This window comes from Lissotriton vulgaris, chromosome 11 (assembly GCF_964263255.1).
Source record: "Lissotriton vulgaris chromosome 11, aLisVul1.2, whole genome shotgun sequence".
NCBI lineage: Eukaryota > Metazoa > Chordata > Amphibia > Caudata > Salamandridae > Lissotriton > Lissotriton vulgaris.
Genome location: NC_141699.1, coordinates 221,521,462 through 221,547,707, shown reverse-complemented (window position 1 = coordinate 221,547,707; position 26,246 = coordinate 221,521,462). Strand labels below are relative to the sequence as shown.

Genomic DNA, 26,246 nt, shown 5'->3' with positions numbered 1-26,246 from the left:
TATCGCTGCATCTAGTCTTGTGTTTGTTGGTGGCTGCAACTAGTGTTAGCTGTTTTAAGAAGCTGTTGAATTGACCAAAAAACAAAACTACAAGCCCCAGAATGCGAGAGCAAAAACCTGGACTGGCCTACTTAAACACTCATGGGCCTGGAAAATGTGGGAGCTCTGCCCCAATTATCTTCCCTCTCTACATGCGCCTCGATTAGCACATCCCCAAAAAAAGAAAGACCGCACAGCAGAGGCTCTCCCACGTGAAAAAGGGAAAGAGAAACAGGAAATATATTTTTTCTTCAATTGTATTCGCATTTATATAGTGCTTACAACCACTGACTAGGTATCAAGGCACTTTCCGACGAGTATCACAAATGAATACAGCACCCATAAGAACGGCCTCTCCCTCAGCTCTGTAAATGGACTTGGATGGCTGCCTTGGCTGGTTAGACCGTGATATATAAACACTCACACACTCTATTCCTTCTTCTGCACTGTGTATTTCTGCAGAGTGCTATCACTTAAGAAGACTCTCTGCTCCATTCTCTCCAAAAACCTGCACCATCCTCATTGTGAAACGGCTTTTCTCTTTTGCACAGCGCACCGAAACAATTATACTTAAAAGCTGGGGTCATGTCTGCAGTTTGTTATATATTTAAAGTATAACAGAGAGATCTCTAAAAGACAGGCTGATACCTGCCTCTCACTATGACGTAATAGCCCCGCCCCTTACATCCCCAGCTAGGCAGACACTCATGCATTGAACCCAGTGAGGGAGGACAGAGTTATGACCTACCCTCCTATTCATTCTGAAAGTAATATTCAGTGTTTTGTGTACAGCCCTCACCTGCTCCATGGCGCTACTGCACCAGGGCCTGTCCTGTCTGCAGAGGGACCGCCCTGCACATCAGGGCTAACTTACTGGGGCAACTTCTGGAGGGCAGGTCCTTACTGAGGGTGCGTGACCTGGTCACCCCTACTCCTCGAGGCGCTGAGCAAGCTAGAGAGAGCCTGGGTAGTTGTAAAAAAAAAACATACTCTAAAAAAACATATGCTGTGGCCTGCGATAATCCAGTCCTGGGATTCACTTTAATTCTGCAGTGGACTTTGTGAGTTATAGTGTCGATTAACTACAACTGGGTCAGTTGCTACAAAGCATCAGTTTAATACCAGTTGTACGGAGGGCATTTATTTCATGTACCCATCTCTCCCGAGGAAAGGTGAAGCTGTCATATGGGAAGACTTTATCCAGGCTTATAAATGTAGAAGTACAAGTATCTATAATAAAAAGCATTTGCAATGGAACAGGTCTCGCATTTACGCGAATTTGAGCTATTGGTATTGTAAATGAAAATGCCTTTATTTATGTTTTCTTTTTTGAAACATAAATAAAACGCATTGTCATTTACAAAGCCAATAGATAAAACTTGCGTAAATGCAAATGCTTGTTTTTTGTTAAACACAGGGAGATTAAGTGATTTGCCTAGAATCACAGGATATTCAGCGACGTTGCCGAGACTCAAACCCAGTTCCCCAGATTCAAAGACGACCGCCTTAGCCGTTAGGCCAACTTCTCTCCCCTATTCAGTATGGCATATATAGGCGGAGGTGCTGGGTGGGACTGCCAATAGGCTCCCCAAAAACACATTTTCAATTTTTTCAGACAGGGTTAACAGTTCCTCAAGCAAGCCTCAAGCAGGTGACTATACTTAAAAGACTCTACCCACAAGGTGACAGGAAAAGTAAGATCCAAACAGGTGAGAGAAAAAATCTAATTATTAGCAAAACATTAGATATGAGACAATTGCCAAAAATATGATAGCATGGACTGAAAGATTCATGTTATTGATTATAGTGACATTGCACCTACAATGTTAAAAAACGATGTACTTATTAGATCTGTTATATGGTATAGTTTCAAATAGGTCAGCCCAGCTCTGGTCAGAGTTCCGATCCAGAACTGGATTTAAGTGAGAGCACTTTCCTTTAAAAAAAAAAAATAAAACAATTGGAGATAGTTTGTATTAGAATGGAATTCTGTAATTTACAATATTTAGGCCCACCCCAGAAAGACTGAAAGATTTTTTTTTCAGTAGTTAGAAAAAAAGTTGACTATTATGATAGAAATAGTAATGCTGTAATCGTTTTAATTGTTGAATTAATAATTTAGCTCTTTATGCAAAATACTTATTTTGCCCAACTACATTGTAGGTGCAATTCTGCCACAAGATTGTTTTTGCATAGATGATAAGCTGTCATCAAGATACATTTAAAAATGGAAGGATGTTTTTCTTGTTTTTTAAAGAAAATCTCCAAAAACAAAATGTGTTTTTTCCTCCCACATAACCCAATTCATACTGTACTTTAAAGTAAAAGTGCAGAATATAAAAACACAGGCTTTTAGATAAAATAGTGGTCAGAGGCAGGCCATCATTTTAAACTGAAATAATGTATATTATTTCGAACCCTGACACATAATTGAAGTAACAAGTTTTTTTTGCTATCATTGAGATGACAAAGGTGATTCCTTTTCGTTCCACCCCAAGCAAAATGAAGTGCATTATCTACCAAGGTTTTATTCTGTAATGGCTCACATTTTGCTGAAACTTTAATGCGATAGTAATAGCCAGAGGTGATAAAGGCCAGAGTTTTAATAAAACAAATGCTACACATATTTGTTATGTTGCTAAAAAAAATATTCAAATAATTTAAAATAGCCAGGCCATGAGTGAACAAATATTTCATATTTCTGACTAAAAAATAAGAAAATACCATGGAAGCCTGCAGGCCACATTGAACTAGTCACTGAGAAATCGGATAAATTCTTGAGCTGTACAATACATTTACAAACACAAGTTGGAATTCTTAATAAACTACTCTATATCAATGTATTCTTTTGATCTAACATCTTTATCAGCTGTGAGTTTGAGGTTCTTTGACAAGGAAGCTACAACCTTTTCCAAGTTTGACATGGTATTTTCACATAATCCACATATTATGCAATGATGAAATATGATCTGCACAAGTGAAGCGCTCCTGGGCTGAGATGCAGCACTCATAAACTCAATCTCATCTAAAGCATTTCAATTCAATTCAATTAAACTTTATTTCGGTCTTTTAGACCATAAAAGTAAATAAAAAGAAACACATTCCCATTGTACACTTAAACAACAGTTGATTTTAACACATGGATTGGGTATTAAGAAGCACAATTTCATGATCCGTTCGTAGTACACAAAAAAAATTCTGAATAAATAAGTTAAAATATATAAAATATTTTACAGCATTAAAAATAAACGAGTTAAAACCCAAAAAACCTTCAATCGCCTTCCACACAATTACAGTCTGTTAAACAATCTGATATCTAATAACTCCACCAGTTTCCATTTTTTCACGGTAGAAGAGAATTCATCGCTGGGTTCTATATTTTTAAAATGCAACCATAAAATATGACATGGATTTACTAGAGCTACATGATACACTATTACAACTTCAGACCAATTCTAACTCACATAATCATCAAAACATTTACTAGAACTACGTGATGCACTATAACAGCTTCAGACCAATTTTTGCTCTAATAATCATCACATTAAACAAGAATCTACTTACACAAAAAACCACCAATTGCGTGGTGTTCATCCTCATTATACGCTCTGCCTCTCTGCAATGCCTAATATTTAAATTATTACAAAGAGGTTTAATCCATTTTCCCCTTGTACTATCATATAAAGGGCAAAAAATGTATATATGTACATCATCTTCCTTGACCTTAGCCACCTTTGTGCAAAGGTGCAGTTATCATAGTCCTTGTCCTCACGATTACTGCCCCATTTGGATTTATTATTGTTTGTTTGTGAAACCCCATATCTAAATTTCAGGTACAAGGATTTTGTGATTTGTGGACGCACTTCATCTAGAAGCGGTTCAAACTGGGCTATATCTTTATACAGGAGAAATCATTTAGATTTCTGTTCCACCTCCCTCCAAATAACTCTCCAGCCCAGATTAGACTGGAGTTTGGTCTATTAGATTAGTTAATAGAGAGGAAAGGGGATTATTTGAAAACCTGAACAAGAATCAGGTCTGCCTCAGGAAGTCAACTATACCTAGCTCTTTGGAATGAACTGCAAATGAATGGAACTACACAAGCCCACTATTTTTTCGAACTGGCCATTAAGGATCTAGGGATTCACAAAATATGGGGAAATCCCTGCATTCCAGCCACCTTTAAAAGATTGGTCCATGTCATTATGAAAAAAACATCTGTGCTCAAATATCAAGATATGCTATCTTGTATATCACATGCCTGGTCAGTTCCTAATGAATATAAGACACTTAAGTGCCAATTATTCTTAGAGACCAGGTGGTCAAGGCACCTAAAAATTAATTTCATGCATTTTCGCTTTGGCCTTCATCCAGAAGAAATCAATGGAAAATTGTGGGAAAAGGTGACTACAAAGGAGTGTTGCAGATTGTGTAACTCTGGGGAAGAAAATATCATACACCTTACTTGCTTATGCCCAGCCTTATTACAAAAAAGAAGACTGTTGCTGAAAGTCCCCTTTAATTAGCATAGAATTCAGATCTGCAAGTCATTGAAAGTTTAAAATATATGGACCCCATGTAAAACTGTAGACACACAAAGTTTTTAAGAATTGCTGGAAAAAAAGATTGTCATTTATGACTTTCAGTCATAAAACATAATTTGCTTCCCTTCCTAGTCTTACATAAAAGTTATGAAATTGATATTTTATCGTTACTGTATGGTTTTAGTGCTCCACACTTGCACTTTCATAAAATATATTCTTCTAATGCCTAAATGTTGAAATTACATACTACGCGCTTTGGTTAGATGCACCTCTCCTTAACATATAGGGCTACTTTAAAAGATGCAGCATCCGATATTTTAATGTGCTGGTAATAAACTTGGATTATCACCTGCCTTTTATATGAATTTTTTTTGTTTATAATGTTTACAAATTGCTTTAAAAACAAATTTTATATATATTGAATGATTTTAAAGGTAATGATTTAAAAATGTTTTCTTTAACAAATTATTTGCCAAGGTTTTAATTAACTGTACAATTAATAATTGCACTTTAAAAGTGATGATGGAAAAGACCACTATTCCATATTGATGTGTAAAAAAGGCAATGGATGTTATGCCGAATGCCTCTGAAATATCAAGTCAAGTTGTAATGAGAGCAAGATTTGTCCTAAGTTTAACCTGTTTAAAGAACGTCGGGTGGTTGAATTGGTACACCTAATTAAATTATGTGTATTCAGTGTTCAAGATCAAATTAATAAAATGATAAAGTAAACCAACAAAATAAGTATCACAGCTTGGACAATGCTGCTACCCAAGGCTCACAAGAAGAACCATCAGAAATCGGGGCAGGTGTGGCTGACACTGAGATGGCTAAGTCAAGCTGCTTACAGCCAGGTCAAACAGGGTTGTTTTACTCTACAGCTAAATGAAGTAAGCAATGTAAAGGGATTTGAGAAATATAGACATGTTAATTACGTCACTAATGTCTAAAAGAGACCGATGAAAATAATGACACAATTTGAGAAGGAGGCAAGTGTTTTCAAACTCCATTGCTCTACTCATCGAATTTAACTCTGAAATATTCTACCACTGAGTGAGTTGGTTGGCTTTGATAATTAGACCATAGACTCATGTTATAAGCAGATAATATAATGCTGTTCATACACAAAGCATCCCATAACCTTACACCTCCGGTTAAAGAAATACTCATGTATGGTAGGTTCTCTGGAATCATTATGAGCTGGGAGATCTCAGAGATATCCCTCTCACTGAATACACATCCCAATTACACATAGAATATCCTGTATGCTAGTTTGACAGCTCGTTACATATTAGGAGCTGATAGTTGGCAGTAATACCAATACCATGCCTTGGACAAACTGCAGCTCAGCAATTGCTAAACGTACTTGCCTAATTGACACCTGGATTAAGCTCACCTTCCCCATGCCTGGAAGGGTTGCTTTGATCAAAATGATTGTACTGCCACACTTTTTATATCTGTGCATTAATATACCACACCCAATCACTAAAAGCTTTTTCAGAATCTATATCCTTACTGACCAAACGGATCTGGGTAGGCAGGCAAGTGCATATCCAATGGAAGTTACTGCGTGTCTCATATGAGAGGTATGGGTTTGAAGGTACCTGACCTAGAGGTATATTATTTATCAGAGCAATGCCCTTTTTTACAATAGTGGATTTACTCAGATGCCAGGCTACCGTTTTAATACCTGAAAGTGAACAAATAGACAATAAAACATCTAGTTCTTTTCTGCCTCAGAAACTGTCCAAGTCCAGGAGCGAAGAAGCGGGTAAGCTCTCTGCATGCTGAGCATAGAAAACCGCTAGCCATAAGGCATTACTATATTCCCCTGTGATACCTTTGGCATAAAAGCCACTTCCCGCTTTGACTATGGATAAGGACACTATACATAGATTAGGCAATGCAGGGCTGACCACATCCATACCCAGAATACATATCCTATCCATGGAGTATATTAAACATATGCACACTATCTCATCCTTAGATATATTCACATACATGAGACTAAGAAAAACAGTATATGATGTAATGTCAGATTCCCTGTGAGAGTCTGCTGTGTTTATACCTTTCACACAGATAATTGAATGCTCCAATTCCACAGGAAAGGTGTCAGCAGGCAGATCAGGCCTATTCAGGGGCAGGGAAATCTCCTCATACTACTCTGAATGCAGCCCAGGTCTATTCAGCCCAGCCCTGACTCATTCAGGAAGGAAGGACACATCTGTCTCAACTCCCTGTGGCTCTCTGAGAGAATGCACATCGCCAGCCCCTGACACTCTAAGGCCAAACAGTCAATCCACAAACCAGCAGAGGCACCCAGAATGGCTGCGCAAGAAAATACACACTTTTTAAAAGTGGTATTTTCAAACAAACAATATAAAAATCATCTTTACTGGAAGATGCATTTTTATATTCCGAGTTCAGGCATACTAAACTCCATCTTCCTACTTAGTCTCAACGGGAAGTTATACTTATAAGATGTTATACATAAACTATCATTCTATCCTGTATTTCACTATCAGGACATGCTACACACACCGGTACATGTCCTACTTTTCACATACACTGGACTCTGCCCACATGGGTGACTAGGGCCTACCTTAGGGGTGTCTTAGATGTAATAAAAGGGAAAGTTAGGGCCTGGCAAGTGGATGCACTTGACAGGTTGACATGGTAGTAGAGACTGTGCACAGACACTGCAGTGGCAGGTCTAAGGGCCAGATGTAGGTAAATCACATTTACCGATTTTGAAATACCGAATTTTACCGATTCGGTATTTCAAAATCGGTAAATGGGATGTAGGTACCAACATCTGGATTTTTTACCGATACCTTAAAACTCGGTATTTACCGATTCGGTAAATACCAAAGCGGTATTTGCTATTGAATCCTATGGGCCTTGAAGCCCATAGGATTCAATGCAAATACCGATTCGGTATTTACTGAATCGGTAAATACCGAGTTTGTCAAGGGTGCAGGGGGTGTCACTTTGACACCCTCTAGCACCCCCAAAACGGGCATGTGTGCAATGTGGCACACAGACATGCCCTAAGGGCACGTCTGTCTGTCACATGGCACATGTGTACATGCACAGATGTGCATGTACACAGGAATCGGTATTTTACCATGGATTTGTATTCCATGGTAAAATACCGATTCTGAAAGCCATGTGCCAATGGAAAATTGGCTACCCACATTCCAATTTAGCATTTTCGGTAATTTTACCGAATCGGTAAATATTACCGATTCGGTAATAATACCGATTCGGTAAAATTACCGAATATGTGCACCTACATCTCCATAGCCCTTTACCGATCGGAAACGGCCGAAAATCGGTATTTTGGGCCGATTCCGATCGGTAAAGGGCTACCTACATCTGGCCCTAAGATCCCTTTGAAAGACTGCTTGTGTGGGTGTCACAATCAATGCTGCAGGCCCACTATCGGCATTTGATTTACAGGCCCTGGGCACACACAGTGAACTGAAATCAAATAAGCTAATCATGGAAACACCAATCCGTAAACACAATTTACATGGAGAGCACATGCACTTTATCTCTGATCAGCTGTGGTAAAGTGCCCAGAGTCAAAGAATCAATAAAAACAGGTCAGAAACAGGAGGCCAAAAAGCAGAAAGTCTAGAGGTAAAACAGCTGAATAAAACCTGGTCTAACAAAGGGTATTGAGGGTCTATGGGGCTATGGCTTCCATTAAAAGTACCAGTACAAATAAAAACAGACTTGGCTGGGAATAAGACCTGGGGAAAGAGATATGTGAGGAAAACATAGACTCACATTGCTCTATTTTCAAAATTTACATAGAGCATACTTCACTCTTGAAAAGAGATATAGGATAAACACAAACTACTTGTATAGTTGCCCAAGATGCCTCCCCAATGAAGCTGGCATTATACACCTTGTCTGAGAGTGGCCCCCATTATCAGCTTTGGCAAGAAATATTCTAGATACTTGTAAATATAATAGGCAGTGGGCTGGAGATAGATCCATTGATTACACTTCTAGGCTACATTCAAACACTGCCACAGATTACTAGATGCTATGTAGCATTGACCTTTCTTTTGCCACTTCAAAGAGAAGCCATACACTGGCACAGACAACTGCGTCCTACCCAAGACGATTGGCTAAAGAATTTAGTATTATATAAAAAGAGATCTGAAATATTCTCATTCCTTCCTTCATCACATTAACTCTAGACCTAAAGACATCAGCCAAATAGAAAGATGCAGCATTTCAATTGACCTAAGTATGGACAAACCATTTCCATGAAAGAACCCTCCTCAGTGGCACTTGAAATATCATATCAATATCCCCTTCTTATCTTAATTAGCCTCAGACATAATGTAAGACACACAATTACACAGTTAAATGATGTGTCATTTTTATAATGAACCAGGTTTATTGATCATTCATGTAGAAGCAATTGTTTTTGACAAGGAATTTCAATTGACGTGTACATTGTAATGTATCACTTGAAAGTGTATGTTTGCTATTACTCTGACATTGTAACACATATCGTTATTGTAAAGAGGACAAGTAAATGATAAGAAGGTATTCTACCAAAACGTTATAATAATTCAGACTCCAATACCCCATCCATCGATTCCATCCCCAGTGTAAGGAAGTTTTTAATATAACACTAATTTCCTTACATAATTGTGCCATTTCAATATAGTGGGGGCCATGCAATTTCCATTCATGTGAACATAAGAGCATTGCATATTGCTCTATATTTGTTCCACTTTATCAGATGCTATTTCTGGATTTGTTTGCAATCCCTTCGCTATATCACCCCCATTTCCAAACTGCCAACTTCAGTTCTTATCCTATTTCGAAGGGCATGCATATAAAAATCAGGAGGTTTTCACTAAAACTGTAATTTCTATGTTGTGTCAGCACACCAACGCAAGCAAAGTCAATAGGTTTCACCTACATGGCCTATTAGCTTTGTCAATTGTTTTTAGCCACACTACACACACTGCACAGCATCCCCAATGCTGTGAAGTATGGCTAAAGTTTACAAATCAATGACGGCCTTTGACATGAACACTATCATTGTGTAAGCGCATACCCCACACATGCAAGCATCTACAGAATTACGAGCTTTTTTCTTCTTTTTGTTACAGATCCGAGATGGATTGGTAATTGAAAATAAAATAAATGTGCAAAGTAGTTAAAGAGAGGGGGGACGGGAACAACGTGGGGAGCCATAGCAATATGTGGGAGGGTGGGAAGGATGGGAAAACAACACAGAGGGTGCAGGTGGGGGGAAAGCAACATGGAAGGTGCTGGGACAACAGGGAGAAGGACACAGGGAAGCGCAACAGGGAGCAAGGCAGGAAGCACTCAGGTCACAAATAGCAGCATGGAGTGCAGGTGCATAGAACTGCATAAGCTCAATAGTATGAAAACCGAAAAGAAAAATGTTGTTCTTGAAAAGCAAGCAGTGGAAAAGGAGTTGCCAGCAAATCAAAGCAATAGTAAAGAGGCAATGCTCCTTGGGAAGGACAGCCCGAAGACTGATGAGCTGATACGCAAATAGGAAGCAGGCAAAAAAAGAATGTGAGGAAAGCCAACCAATGGAAAGCAATGGGAGGGTTTCAATCCCTTATACTTGGAAGCCACAATATTCCTTGCGACAGACAGCGCATGATCTGTGTAGTAGGCTCAGCCTAAAAAATGAAAAGTACGCTCTCTGCATTGTAGAAAAGTAAAAAACAACTTTTAGAATTGCTAATTGTAGTTGAATTTGAATATAGGTAAAACGGTGCTTAAATTTAGGATTTCAATTTTAGACCTTCTTAATTGTACAGGATCTTACATCTTCAAATTAAAAAACCTTGCACCTGAGGAAAGGCCGTCCCATGCCCTATTTATGTTATCTCAGCTGCATGAATGTTATACTTGTTAAGAAGTCTGTTTCAAATTCGAACATAGTCCATTTTGAGTAGTCACTTTAGAACAGGAATTGTGCCAACTACAGTGGTTCATTTAGTCAGGACATCATTGTTGTATGCTACTTGAAAAAAAGAGTCAATTAGTGTACTCAAACAGTACAATGCAGAAGTAGGGTAATATTTTCCAAACTTGGTAGCACACAGCTACCTTCTAATAGTGAGTCATAAACTTTGTAATAACTAATGTGTTGCTCGCCCCACTGAAATAAAATACACAATAGTTTAATTAAATTATATAACATATGTGAAGATTTGATGCCAGAACACTTCACTGTGGCATTTATCAGTTTAATTCTTCCAACTAAATATTCCAGTTGAAAAAGGGTATTAGAATATTTTTTGTAAGGTCATAAAATCAAACGTATGCAGATTTCAGACGTTACTAATAAAGTTCTTCTGTATTCATCCAACACTCCTTCTTCATTTATCCAATCACTTGTGCCAATCGAAAAATGTTCTGCCATTCCAAGTACTACAAATGTGTTCCTTCATCATCTAAAATAGTATACTCTAGCCTATACACAGTCATATATTTTGCAGCATTCATGAATAGCCTCCTAAATAATTTGACTATTAAGGATACTACTTACTAAAAGGCTGTACTAATATAACAGAACACAGGAGTGAAAGAGGATAGCCATGTTTCAGTTTAAGCTTTTCAAGATGTCTGGCCATTTAATAATAATTTAGCACAAAATCCTCTGAAAACCAATAGCATCCTCCATTGCATATTCCTAGTACACAAGGCCATGCGATTTCCCTGTGAGTGACAACGTGAATCTACACAGAAATGTGTTTTATTTGTTTACAGTAACTATTACACTCTCTGTTTAAATGTGTCTTCAAATAACTTTAAATGAAATAAAGTAATTGCTTTTCAGATTGAAGATGATTCCAAGCAGGTATATGAATAACTCACTCCCATGTCTATTCTCACAGGTACTTTCTCATTTTAAATGATGTCATCTGGTATAACTGCCATCTAAAAGAGTGACTTCTATGTAATATGAAAAAGCCCTGTTGCACCATTCATAAAGCCTCTTATCTCCTGTGTAGTCAGTTCAATGACAGATCTATACTCAGGTATAGAACATGTATTACACTGTCCGAGGATTTTCAGGGACTACACTAGATACGTTTGCCTGATCCATTTTAAATGTACTTGCCCATTGATTTTAAATTCAATGTGACTTGTACTTTACAATACGATCTGCCAACATATCAATTATGCATTTAGTTAATGAATTTCAACATCACAAAATAAATTGTGCCTTCTAAGGTAAGCTTTGTAAATCCGAAAATATCGAGTTAAGGTAGCCACATTTATCAGTGATATAGAGTAAGGTACTTAGATCATTAAAGTTCCTATAGGAAAAATGCATAAACTAACAGATGGGTGATACTTTAAAAATAACTCATTTGTTTGGAACTAAACATTTATGATGATAACAGGAAAACAAAAGGAAAGCAAAATATTTTCTTTCACTTTCTTATTCATGTGTCATTTTAATAAACAAAATATGTGCCCATACTGTAACACTACCAAATATATACATATATGAATAACACACCAATACCACAAAAAAAACATATACATTTAACAATCTCACCAGGAAATAAAGTTAAATGCCGATCACTTACTTTGAACAACAGTAATCACCAAGGCCTAAGTGTCTGAAGAATCTTAAACACTCTACAATACAAAAAAGTATTGGAATCCTAAAAGACAGTGATGGCATTTTGAGCAAGCTCTTAGGTAGGGGCAACCTTCGTCATGTAGAGAAGGAAGAATTTAGGATTATAAAACAACAATAAATGTTTTAAATCAACACATGGGTGATACTTTCTTTGATCACAAGAACACACTACCACGAATGAGAGCATCTGACAAAGGTACAAATTTGTCCATTTCCATTGACAGATTTATTCTATGAAAATTGAATGGAAAATTAGGTCCGCTAATTCACAGCTTCAGAAGTCAGAGCAGTGTTACTGAATAATATTTCAAGATACTGATTGAAGATAAAAATATCTAACCGTGATTCATCAGCAAAGAGTCCATTCAAATCGCCATGACTGGAGCAACTCCATGATAATGCCTGACACCAGGATTTTATTCCCAACTGGTGAATGCTCCAATTGTGTAGTCAGTTCAGTAAAACAGACAATACTATCATAATTCTAAATTAACTACACATGTGGAGATGTAATAAGAATTCTGAGTCACTATCAAGAACATTAGGAACACCAAACTAATTAATCAATTACTGTATAACTAGGATTTGATTGATTAGATTACTCCATATGAAGTCTTAACACAAGATATAATGGGTTGGTTAATAGGCTTTTTTAACCTGAAAAGGTTCGGAAGCGGAAATCAACTGAGAGACAATAATTGTATCTTGATGAAGTATGGGTGTTAAGAATATAATATAAAAAACATGCAACAGTACACTATTCCCTCATCACTGAACAATGTGTGTTGATTAACATAGATATGTGATGGCATGATAAATGTTGAATAGAATCCTCAGATCCCTCTGTTTTGGAATGTATTGTTTCCATCAGTTGTTCTTTTTGTATTTGTCACCGTGAGTTGGACCAGTATGGATAGACGTGGGTCCCGTACTCTCCATGCCACTCGGGTCAAGCTAGCCTGGCTGATGAGGGGTGAAACCCTGAAACCGGTCCCAGTATGCTTGTTTCTGGTCCAGGGAGGACCTGGCCTGGCAGTTCAGGCTGGACTGTTCCCACTGAGAGCAGTGTCAAGGCTAATTTGCATATACTTGATTTTAAACTGGAGTGGCATGAAGAGCAAAAAACGATGGATTTAGGGCCAGGTCTCTGTTGGGGCGAATGTTTGACATTGTTCGGCATTCTCTCCATCGATTGTTCTTTTTAGGTCTCGCCTAGCGGTGCAGCGCATGCGCTGCTCGCTTTGCGAGGCATGCAGTATACACTATAGGCGAGGGAAGCCCCGCTCACTGCCCCACCCGCTTTTTCATTAGCTTGTTCCTTTGTCCTTTCTAAATGCTGCCTAAATGCTTCCTTCTGATTGGTTTAAGAGCTGCTAGTCCCGCCTTATGACGGCCATGTCTCCTTCCATGGCTATTGACCCCTTTACTGCGTGTTTGCTGAGCACTACTTTGGTCCCATGTCACCCCTCCCGCTGTCTGAGCCTTCAATCCCGCCCCCTCCCCCACATCTCTGCTTGTGACTGTGTGTTATCACTGCGGGCTTGTGTTCACGCCATTTAAGCTTGCCCCGAGATCACCGCTGCGGCCCCAAGCTAAAGCAATACTCCAATCGCCCTTGGGATCACCGCCGCCAGCTCAAGTGCCTTGGGAACCCTGTGCGCTGCACCGCCGACGTCAGGGAATTTCCGCACTGGGATTGGTGCCCACACGCGGGTTGCTCATTTGCATGTGTCACCGGAGTGGGATTGGTGTGCCCAGATGTGAGTCCCTTGCTCTCCATGCCTTCGAAGTCAAGCTAACCTGGACAATGAGGGGTGAATCCCAGAAAACGGTCCCAGGATGCTTGTTTCTGGCCCAGGGAGGACCTGGCCTGGAATTGTGGGCTTCTGTTCCTATGGAAAGCAGGGTCAAGACTGATTTGCATACAGCTGGGTTTAAACTGGAATGGCATGTGGAGCATAGAAATGATGCATTTAGGCCCAGATCTCTGTACTGGGGTGAATTTTGACATTGTTCAGCATTCGATCCATCGATTGTTCTTTTTGCACTCCTAAAATAGGAACTAGGATTTCTCAACTATGGAAATAAATGATGGGTCTTTGTTTGAATACCTTTTTATTTGTATGTCATTTACATACCATATTTCATTAATACCTTGTAGAGCATTTAGTTTTAAATCTGTTTTATTTGTTTGCAAAGGACACAAAACGTTAACTTCCACCTACATCCATTGGCCAGCCAAGTGAAAAGTTAAACATGGGGGGGAAGGGCTCTGAAAGGGGGGGGGGGGCGGAAGGAATAAGGCTGTTTCGGGTCCAATGATCCTAGGGTGGGGGGGAAGAAAGAGGGGGAGTGAAGGCAAAGTCTGGGGGTGTGTACCGCTCGATGATTTCCTGCTGCAGTAGAGCATGTAATGTTCCTGAGGGGGTCCCAAAAAGGATGCAGTCATCCATGGTCAGTTCTCATTAGGCTGGTCGGCATTGCTCTCTGTGCTTGTGAGTCAGAGCACTTATAGATAGGCCAGCCAAGACAGCTTCCAGAAGTCCCATGAGAGGAACTATATTCATGGATCCCATGTCTTATTAAACTAGTGTAGCTTGTGCTCTAATGACACTTAGTTTTTCCATGCCAAGTAGTTTCCAGAGGTTGTGTAGCCAATCGGCAAGGGTTGGTGTTGTGTCTGAGCCCACTTGAACAAAATTACTTGCTTACCTGATTACTGTCGCCCTCACCTCGGTCCAACACGGGGTTTCCACGGTTGTTGTGGAGGGTGTCGGCAAGGAAGTAACTTGCCTCTGGCTGTATGGGGCAGAGCCTAGCGACTAGCGTCACGCTTGCAGCCTATTTCAATGCCATGCCATTTGCGTCGCGCAGCGGACAAGCACAGACACAAACCAGCTGTTAAAATTATATAAGTCTCTGTGAGATTTTCCTGTTCTCCTGTTGTTCTGATGTGGGGGGATGGAGTTCCAGATTTTTGGTGCGTTTCCAGCAAATGATTTGGTTGCGGTTTTTTGTTTGCGAGTTTTTAGAGGGATGAGTAGAAGAGAGTTGGAGCTCCTGAGGTTTCTGGACTGGCTGGCCCTTTTGAGTTTGCCAGCCAAATAAATATACCTGAGGTCATTATCATCTTAAAATCAACAATCATGTGGGTTATATTAAAAATCCCTCTGGAAATGTTTTTACCAAGAATCATTAAAGCAATCTAAGCAATGCTGCAGACCGGTAAGGTACTTTCTGAAAGCTTTTGTTTCCACATTTTAGGATACCCATATCAAAACCTAAGTTGGGGGACAATAGGTAAACATCCAATAAATATCTTAGATCAAGCAGGGCAGGATTCATCTCTGAGGTACTATTAGATTCAGAGTATAAGATGACCTTACCTTTGACTTTGCTCCTGCTACTTCTGGTGGAAACCCCCACATAGCATTCTTGTAAATGCCAACGATAACTCTAACCTAAGCCTCACATGGGACTGTGCACTTTCACTGTTTTATTTAACTAAACAATAGTATTATTTTACAATATTATCAATATTAAAATGAAATAATATGTAGTTTTATAAATTGATAAATAAAAAGCAAGTAAATCTACACAGGCTTTCACTTTTTTCAAACTAATACTTATCAGAGACTGTGGCACAATGTCCCAGCACAGCTTTCTGGATCAGAGTTAGCTGGCTTGGTGAACAGTGGGAATTGGAAGCCTTATGCTTATGGTTTCCAATATACAATTTAACTCTAAGGCCTGAGTACAATCCCACTAGGAAGGGATCCAGGTGGATTCCAGAATGTGCAAATCTGATTCGGAGCCTATGTTTCTGACCGAAACGTCCCCCGTTCCGAACGACCAAATACGATGCGAAGATCTCGTCCAGGTTGACCGAGTTGTTTTCGAACCTGATACTGTCAGTCTGACTTGTTCGCAGCCGAATCGTGCCGCACCATGGAGCCGGCTTCCGAACAAGCGAGTAAGATGCACAATTCGGAAAGCCATACAGACTTGGACTCAGCTAGATGAATAGGCTGTGGGAATCAGACTAAGGGGGGCTGTAGAGGACCCCCATTCACCCAGGGCCCTCCAAATCTGTCCAGTGGGGGTGCCCATGGATACCCCCTTTCCATGCATGCACAGTGTGGTAGGCTCGCCATAGGATGTACACTTTTCCCCACTCACCCCTTTTCGCTATGGGATTCCAAGCGAACCAAGTCTGTCACCATAAAGGTGCATACGAGTGATATGAAGGGCTTTCCTAGCGAGTTAGTACTCGGGCCCTAAGACGGATCATAAAGATTACTGAGGAGATGATGATGATGGAAAACTATAAAGCTAGCTAGTACATAATGTTTATTCCAAATAATTTTGGTTCACATCATGGCAACTGCAGTGCTCTTTGCTGAATATTTCCACACAGTGAAGAGCAAAGGTGCAGTGTAAGTGTGTCTGTTTCCATAACAAGTGACAGGGGTCCAAATATGGAACACATATTTGTATTTGACAACTTTTAACGAATTACAACAAACCTTTGAACACCTCATGACACGAGTCCCAACTGAACCATTGTTTACCTTACATGTTTTCTCCAGATTCCTACCAGGCATAGTTGGTTACCCTTGTTCTTTGCTATTGTATTACTGGCTGTGTAGACTGCAAAGTCTTCTACAAATAATTCAGCTTGAGTGGCAAGGGACTGCCACTGTTAGCTCCAGACCTAAAGTGAGTCTTTGTGCTGTTGGCTGGGAGGTGATCTGCTGGTGAGTTGCAGAGCTATTTAGAAAGGTTTGAGTTGTTTCAGTCACAGTCTGTGGCTTAGAATTTGGAGATGATCTGAGGAGTCTACAATGCACTGCGAATAGCATAACAGTTCAAGAGTTCATCTTTCTTTTTGTGCTCCAACCCTTTTATTGGATTTTAGAAACTGATATCAGACAGTAGTGAAATATAGGTTACAGTCAGTATGACCAGCAGAAAACTCCTTCTCATATCATTACACTGAAACAAAATGTCCAAAGTGCTGACAAGAACGTGGCTGCTCAAATTTTAGTCGTAAGTACTCGAACAGTTTGGTGATAGATGCAGTCTGAATTGGTGGCCACGATCAAGACTTTTTGTCTACTTAGGTATGCTCATACCATGAGCTGGGTGGAAGATGCACGTTTTCATGGCCAATCCGGAGCTTTAGGAATGTGTCCTTGTGTTTCAAGTGATGACTGAGTGCGCTCAGGAGGGCACATCCCTGCACATGGAGATATTTGCTGCCAGAATTCTTGATAACAAGCAGGTGGATGACTAGTAGCTCCACAACTGGGACTCTCACTTACAAACTTTAATCTTCTATAAAGGCCTTGTTATATTGTATTTTTCTAAGATATTATATATGCTGTTCGCATCATGTAAGGCAGTATTCAGCTGATAGTAAAAAAAAATCTCGTAAAACGGCTCTTTTTGCTGTGATGTGGTGCACACAGCAGAGTGTGATTTTTACTGTTGTCTGAAGAGTCATAATAACGCTGTTGACCACAAACAGTAAAGGTTTTTCCTAAAGTAAATTGTTTAGCACTTGCATTTTGTATTCCATGAGAAGCAAGGTCAACTCTCTTAACTGCAATCCAAAACCTACTGTACACTTACCAGTTAATTCCAGACTTGGGCTAACAAGTTAAGGCGTCTGAAAACTGTGCTAATGGCTTTTATTTCATTGATATGGAACTGACCTATCTGCAAAGTGGAACAGAGCTTTTTACTGAGAACAGGAGCATCTGACACGAGTAGTGCTTTACGTAGAAACATACAGTGTGAAGTACTAATCGAGACTAGATAACAGAAGAAAAAGTGTGAAAGGGAGGGGAGTTTTAGCTACGACCTTGGAAATTCCCATTAACTTGGTTTACATTGCAAGCATTTAAAATACATACCTGCTTACAATGTTAAGAAAGGGCAGATTATTTGATATGCCCTGAATTACACAACATTTGGGCAAGCCTTCAGGATGCACAGTCAGCTACCTTGCTCCTGGTTTAATACCAATCAATTTTATTTGTGTTCCATGATGTTTTCCTGTTAACTGTTTTTTGTGTCTGTGCTATTGTCAAAGGTGTTTGAGCCAGGCAGACACTGTGAGTTATGTCCTGTGCTGTGTACGTTCACAATCATAACAGGTGAATTTCAGTGTTTTTACAATTTGAGCCAGAACCATGTTAGTTTTAACAGTGTTTTTGTGAATGTCATAGGTTTTGTTACAATGTACCTAATTTGTAATACACAAGGCCCTGCGCCCAACCCACGTGACTGCCCCCGCCCAGTTCATAGGTTGTGTGAGAGCCTGGCCTTCGGGATGGGTGTTTTGTGGGTGGTGTGGAGCGGGGGGGGGGGGGGCTGTGGTGAATACCTGTGCCTTACCTCCTACATCCAAAACAAAAGCAGACACTCATTATAGAATTTTGGCTTGGCTAGTGCATTAAAAAAAAAGAAAAATTTCAATACATTAAACTCACAAGTCAGCTTCGATTCAGGACTTAGGGACAAAAGCGGAGCTGAATTTAGTGCTTCAAATGGCTGCTAGAAAGCTTGGGAGTCAACTATGACTCGCCAGTCACACACCAATAATAGCGCCATTTTCTCAGGAGTGTACCGCATCCCTCACCACTGCACTGGGGTTGGTCACCTGCGGGGTTGCCCCTAACATTACTGAGGAAATCAATTTTTCACAGTGCAAAACTCGAGTCAGTGCTGATTAGCAAGTTTCAAAAATGGTCGAAATACTAAATTTCAGCCAAAATCCAGTCAATCACATTGTGTAATTTTTTTTAAATTGTGATTGATAGTTTCGACTAACAGATTTTAACGAATATATACAAAAGTGTTCTCCCTTTAAATCCCACCCAGAATCTTTGTTAAACTCAAATAAATCAAAAACTACTGGAAGGCTTTAAACACAATAATAAAAAATGCAAGCCTTCTAAGTAAAGGTCAGCATTCATGCCCCGTTTTGTGTAAATCCGTTCAGGGTTTTAGGTCTATCTTCCAATATAATTTCCTAGGAGATATAAATTGGAAATTATATACTTTTTCAATGTCCCTTTTAACTTTTCTCCTCCATGGACTGAGATTCGCAAAACTTGCCATGTCAAAAAGTAGCTGACAGAATTGCCATTGTGACTTTCATATAAAGCTGTCCTCTGGGTCAATAGTTATAAGCAGATCAAAATAATGGCTTTTCAATTGAAAAGTACGGTTGAACCATAACTACACAGTGGCGACTGCCGCTGTATAATATATATACACACACATATCTAGATATGTGTATATGTGTGTATAAATATATACATAAATAAATACACACCTATACAGAATGTATGTAGTCTGATATTCCACTGAAAAGTCATTGTTTGTATTCTTAATGAATTTGGAGCTGTATAAAAGATACACTGTAAACTAGACAACAAAAAAAGTTCATCCAATGTATGTTAGGCATGGCAAGTTTGTGCAGATCTGCAAGCAGGATCCAAAAACAAAATGTAAGGAGGGGTCGGTCAATAAGTGACATTTACCATTTTGAAGCCCATGGGATTTTTTCTTCACTGTCCAAAACAAAAAAAAACAGCTCAAGCTAATGACACCAAACATGGGGCCCGATATAGAACTTGGTGCATGGGATACTCCACTGTAAACATGATGAAGATCCCATCCGTTTTAAAAGTGCCACTTGTAAACAACGTCTGATGGGTACGGGGTATTCCCTTACACAAAACTCAAGGCCTGTGACATAAAAGTAGAACTTTAATCAAGGGAGTTCCTTCTCTTGGTTTGATGTAAATCCATTCAGTAGTTTTGATAAATTAGTGTTTAAAAATGTTCCTGGGTGTGCTTGAAAGATTTAACCCCTCCCCTGCTGATGACGGAACAGCTCTGTCATCAGCCGCGGTGGCGCTGTGCTGATGACGGAGCGGTTCTGTCATGGCCCGCCCAACGCTCCTGGTCGGCGCGAATTCCGCGCCTGCGCTGAGCGTTCTAATGAGCGGGCGGGGCCATGACGGAACCGCTCCATCATAAGCACAGCGCAACCGCCGCTGGTGACGGAGCGGTTCCGTCACCAGCATGCGCCCGCCGCATTTCCGCCCCGCCCCCTTAGCACTGCGGCGGAATAGCCGCCGCAGTGAAGGGGTTAATAGATAGATTTACCAGGTTTTGCATACCAAGGATCAAAAAGTATTTGTGAATCTGATTAAAAAAATAAAGGCACATCAATAGCTGAGGATGCTTTTTCTCGCTTCATCCACTGCGGATTTGTGAATTTGGCTGTGGATTTGTGAATTTAATGATCATTAACTGGCTGGCCATCACACAAAAATTTCTGTTGGGAAAGCCATTACCCCACATGGTGTAGTAAGCATCTCCTTGGGTAAAATAAAAAAAAAGTGCAAAGGGGCAAGTTAATAATACCCAACCGCAGGGTACTAATGTAAAATAAATATTTTAAAAATGTTTTTACACTTTTTGCATGGTAAGTGATTTCTGGATCCTCCCAATGCCTCTAAGTTGCTTCTACGGTCTTGGGATTTGCAGCTCCAGCATAGCATTTTCGAATCCTGTAAAAAAAGGATTTAGCATACTACAGTTGGTCTTAGACAACTGCCACATATATGGCTGGCCACCACTGGTAGGTTGAGCATAGGGCCTGGCCTCTTGCCAGGCCCTGCAGCCAACCACCACTGCCAATGGCCTTTAACAGGTGTTGGCAGTCCATGGCATTTTGAGGCAATGTCCTACATCTGTTTGCAGCAGAGGTTGGCCAAATGTTGTGGGTTTGGTTCAGTACCTGAACCCGCTGCACACAGACAAAGGCCGGATGCCATGGAGGGATGCTACCCACTGCAATTTGTGTACAGAAACTATAGGCAAATGATACAAAACAACAGATGAAAGTAACTGCAAAGGACAAAGATTAAAGTGAAGATATAGTTAGCTATGGTTATAATACCTTACTGCATGTTCGAAAAGAAAAAAGAGAAATTCACTTAAGAAATCATAGTAAAGTGAAGAACATGAAAACAACCAAACTTTAAGAGTGTAGTAAGCACCACAATCAATTGCTCATAGAGAGGGATGCAAGCCATAAGTATGTAAACCATATGTCGCACACCAAATGTAACCCTTAAAACGGCACAATATTTATACTGGTAAGTAACAGCACCTAAAAGTACAATGTAAATAAATAACAATAAATAATCAAACACTTAAAACAATAGTACATCTACAGTTGTCTCTTTTACAGCACCAAGGGAAATATGACAGGTAATGTAATCTGCAAGATTATTTACAACATTTGTACCTAAAGCTGTCATATCAAGATGGACATCAGAAGCATTGAGTTTGGAGTGCAAATTAAGATGTTCCTTTCTGTTGTTGTGATTTATGGAATGCGGCTAACCCCCCACCATGCAGAGCATTTGGTTATGCATAGAGGGATTTGGCTGCCTGTGGGGAGTTGGCTGCAGACGTATCATAATAAAGATATTACTTTACATTATAACAAATAGCTTAAATTAGAGCTGTACAAAAGTAAAGTGGTGATACTTTAACATGTGTTAAAAAAAATGTAGAAATTCACTGAAAAAATCAAAGGTTAAAGCGGAGACATAGGTAGGTCTTCCAGCAATAAAAAAAGCTACTATTTTAAGTTAAAAAAACACTTTCACTGGTTATACATAACCGACATATGGATAACTTCCACCACTATGATGTACTGCTTATGACTATGCATTTACATCACTGATGACATCTGAAATCTACAATGATGAAGGATATACCCCACATAAAAAGTAGTCAGCTTCAGAGTCAGGGTGACCAAGCCAACCTTTGCTTTCAATTCAACTCTCATTTAATTGTTTTTTTGCTGTAGTGACGAGTCTTTGTTTTACTCATTTTTGCGAATATGTCCACACCACCTTTAGAGGGGGGCATTTTTAGATTTTGTTGCATTTACACATTTAATCCCTGCTGCGTAAATTTGAAAAAAAGAAATGAATTCATAAAAACATTTAACTCTTACCAAAATGAGACTTACTGGCTCTGCCAATGTTTGTTGTAATATGTGTTTTCCTAATTCGAATATAACAAACCGAACCTAGGCCTTCAATCCCATCGTATTCTGTATAATGGGATTGAAGGGCCCTTCAGGCTTCTATACCACATTTCTGCTATGCAGTAGCCCAAACCGGAAGTGTGCATGTGGCACCTCTTGCAGCACTTCGGAAGGCATGCTGCACGGTACATGGCCTGCAAAGGTGCATGTCACAAATGTTTACTTTAAAATGTGAGACTTTTGCTTTTTCAATCAATTCTATCCAAATGCATGGCACCAATGGTGGGCATTTCCATTATTCGAAAAGTCTTTAAATCTGCATACCTAAAAAGTGGTAAAATGCACTGAAGGTGATCAAACAGATACAGAAAGGCTGCCGGTGGCATTGGCTTTCTGGAGCAAAGAAAGGCATGGCTGCCTTCTGAACCATCAGCAAGCATCAGGGCGTACAGGAACGCCCAATTTGACTTCAGATACTCTCTTCCCACATCAAGCCAAGCTCATGAATATTTGTAGAGCTCCGGAGTGGTGACAGCCGAACCCAAGACAGTCCCCTGGAGTATGTACTCGAATCTGTACATATCCACTCAATTGCACCATGTCAGGGCAAATTCAGGTACCGCCCAATACCAAAATTATAGGATATCAAACCTGTAAGTCAAGCTTTGGTTATATCAATGGGTCATTTATATCTAGCGTGTAAACTAAAAGCAATTTCCAAACAAGAATATGAAAACTTGGCACGCAACTATAAGATTAGATTATATAATAACAAGCTTTGGCAAAGGCAATAGGTATGCTGAACAATATTGACAAAAAAGAAGAAAGAAATAGGCTAAATAAAAAACATGTTTTGTTGTTTTTTTTTTCAAATAAAATGCAAATAATGTGTTGTAAAAGAAAAATGTGCTGGTGGGAAAGGGAAAGCAGCCCATGAGGAAGAGAGCAACTCGGGGGCAAGGGAGAAGCACATGCAGGAGAGAACAGCATGGAACGTGGGCTAGGGGAGACACACACAAGAGAAAGCATCAGTAACACACGAGTAAGAGAGAGCATGGGGTCAGGGAGACGCAGGAGGGAAGCGCAAGACGTAATGCGATGTAGGATCATTTTGGGGGAGAGACGCATGAAAGAGTCAGCTAAAAGTGAGGGGGAGAGGACTACGGTATGTGGATGGTTATACGGCAGGAGATAGAGCTCACAAGGGAGGGAGCTGGAAAACAAATGCACTTTCAAAATGAAAAAGAGTATTTCCCTAAAAGAGAGCGGTGGAAGGATACAAATCAGTGAATCAAATGGATGGTAAAGAGGATCTCCTGCCAGGGCAGAGACTAACACAAAGAAGAGGAAGGTAAACCATCGAATAAGAAACCAGCAAATGAGTGTGACAATAAAGCTAACAAATAGAATTGGGTGGGCTCTAAGCTCACTGTAATATCCTGTTAAGCTCATAATTGGTCTTTCGCCACCAGACAGCTTGCACTGTCTGGTATGCGAGACCTAAAATGTATACTGAACTAGCAAAGGAAGGAGAGACTTTGGAAAGTTTGGTCATTTTCTTTGAGTAATGACCATTAACCCATATATGACTGCCAGAACAAAAGATTAGGTTGGCACCAAAGCATCAGTCAGTTAAACTTATACTTTAATGGTCCATCTAAAGGTTAAAATCTTTACCATACGTTAATCAGAATACTGTTTTCAAGTTGGAAGCTGTACTCTGGGGTCAAACCAACCCCCATATCATTGGGATGACACATTAGATCTCCAACAGGTTTAGAACAAATCCATGTACAATGATGCGAAATGGAAATCCTTTGGGTTGCGGGTTGGTAGCATGAAATATGACATTGATGTGTTCTTTGTGTACCACATTGGGCAGTCAGATTTATAGACGGATTCGGAAGAGTTAAACCATATGTTAGTTAATGTACTTTCCTGGGTGGGACTATAATTTGCTTCTTGCTTACCTGGGCTCAGGCAGGACGATTTTCTTGCTGGCTCGTGCCGCCGGGGTGGATTTACTTTTCTCCATTGCCATGAGGTAGCTGACATCAGCCAGCACTGACTCCAGGTCCGCCATGTTGGATATTCAAGCAGCAGTAGCGCCAAGAAACTATTCCAAAGCACTGGCAGAATTAATGCCCACCAGTCACATCACTAGAACGAATAACAGCAGCAACTCACCCACCACCACATAAAATGTACCTGTGCGTCCGTACTAAAATGATACGAGACCACAGCCGGTGATGAGCTGAACGTTGGATGAGATGCCCCAGTGACTCCTTAATCAATTGTCCTGTTGGTTGCCTGCAACTGTTGTGTATCTTATGCTGTACTAGTTATATCTCCATGTGTTATTGCTAGTTTAGCAGCGCTGCGAGGGGCAAGAATCCATGCAGTGTGTTGTAACGAATGCCTGAGGATTTTCATTTGTCATGTCCTTGAGCTCAGGCTGTACATACCACAATAATTTAGAATAAAAGCAAGAAAAACCTAAATATGTACTTGTTTTTTTGCTTAGCAGAGGAGGCTGCACCTGAGGCAGGCTCACGACCGAGGAACCCAGGCACTGCACACAGTGTGAAGTAAGAGGTGGGAAACTGGCTTCGGAAATAAAACCATGTTCACCACAAAAGTAGGCTTGGACAGGAAAGAGAAAATGCCAGGTCCAGGTCCATTAATATTCATCTGATGATTGCTATCCCCCTTATGCTGCAAGAAGAGCAAGCCCTTTTTTTCCCAGGGCATGCAAGCAGGTTTAATTCTGATGCCTGCTATTGGATGTCGCCGGGAAAAGGTTGTGACCTGTTCACTTGAAAACACGCTGACGTTTTTCTCCTATAAACTGGGGACGGTATATTCAACTGTTTGCATCGTGTTCCTGCTTCCCACGGACTCGGCTGTTGAATCGCGACGCCACTCCCCAAAGGACTGCGGATTTCATCGCAACAGCTGAGAATGAAATACCACAAAACGCACAGACCTAAACACAGAAGGGGATTCCGGCGTCTGTGATATTTTTGGTTTGAATTGAAAATCCAGAGGGCCGAGAGGCGAGGAGGAGGAAGGCATTGGTGACGAGGCTGGCAGGATGTGCTGCGCGCGAGGGACAGCCTCGATTTCCACGGAGAAGAAATTGAAGACCCTCTTATCTCCGCAGCGATGCGATGGCTGTGCGCGTGCAGGCTGAGAATGACGGGACTCCGTAGATCACCACCAACAGAAGGGAAAATCCCACAGAAGCAAAAAACACAAAATATAGAGGAAAGCTGGTGTAAAAAAAAATAGATATCTCCTGCCACAGAAAAGGTAGCTCCTTCGTTTTGATCTGAAGCTGACAATTATAATTCCAAGAAAAACATGTTTTATTGCCAATAAAGAAAATTTAGTCGTAGCCCAGAAAAAAGACCATCACAGTAAGCTGACTGAAACACGTGCCTAGAAAACGTACACAGGCACAGGAGATCCGTTTTTTTTCTTCATTCATTTCCACCTCTCGGTAGTCCGAGTCTATTTGTTTCTCCAAGGAACCGATTGATTTTTCCTCATGTCCGGCGAGCCCAGGACAGCTGCTTGTGTTGGGGTATTTTGTTGCTTATCCTTTTGTGTGCTGCTGCTATGTGCTCGGTGTTTTTTTTCTTCTTCAGCTGACAGCCTGCTGCTTCTGTGCTGGGCTGGATTCCCATCAGCAGAAAAGCTGTGAGGCGAGTCGCTATACTTCCTCTCTCGAGCGATAACCGAGCAATCACTGCAAAAACCTGGCAGTGGATTTTGCTAGACTTTTGACTTGGACTGCTGCAGAAATGAATGCAAGTCAGCGGATTCATGCCTGTTCTGTTGCTGACAAAGAATGCTTTTATAAATATTTTTAGAATGGGTGACTTAAAGTACATCCAAATGG

The 26,246-nt window shown here is 40.3% G+C and overlaps 1 protein-coding gene across 2 annotated transcripts in view; it reads right to left on the bottom strand.

Annotated features, from left to right (window-relative positions):
• Window positions 1-26,013, bottom strand: part of GRK3 (G protein-coupled receptor kinase 3) — a 1,062,914-nt gene extending 1,036,901 nt beyond the window's left edge. For both annotated transcript variants that reach the window (XM_086943135.1, XM_086943134.1), the window contains exon 1: window positions 24,313-26,013. In XM_086943135.1, coding sequence (XP_086799261.1) covers window positions 24,313-24,425 — 113 coding nt within the window. In that variant the 5' untranslated portion in view covers window positions 24,426-26,013. The remainder of the gene's footprint in view (window positions 1-24,312) is intronic.
• Window positions 26,014-26,246: the final 233 nt, after the last annotated feature.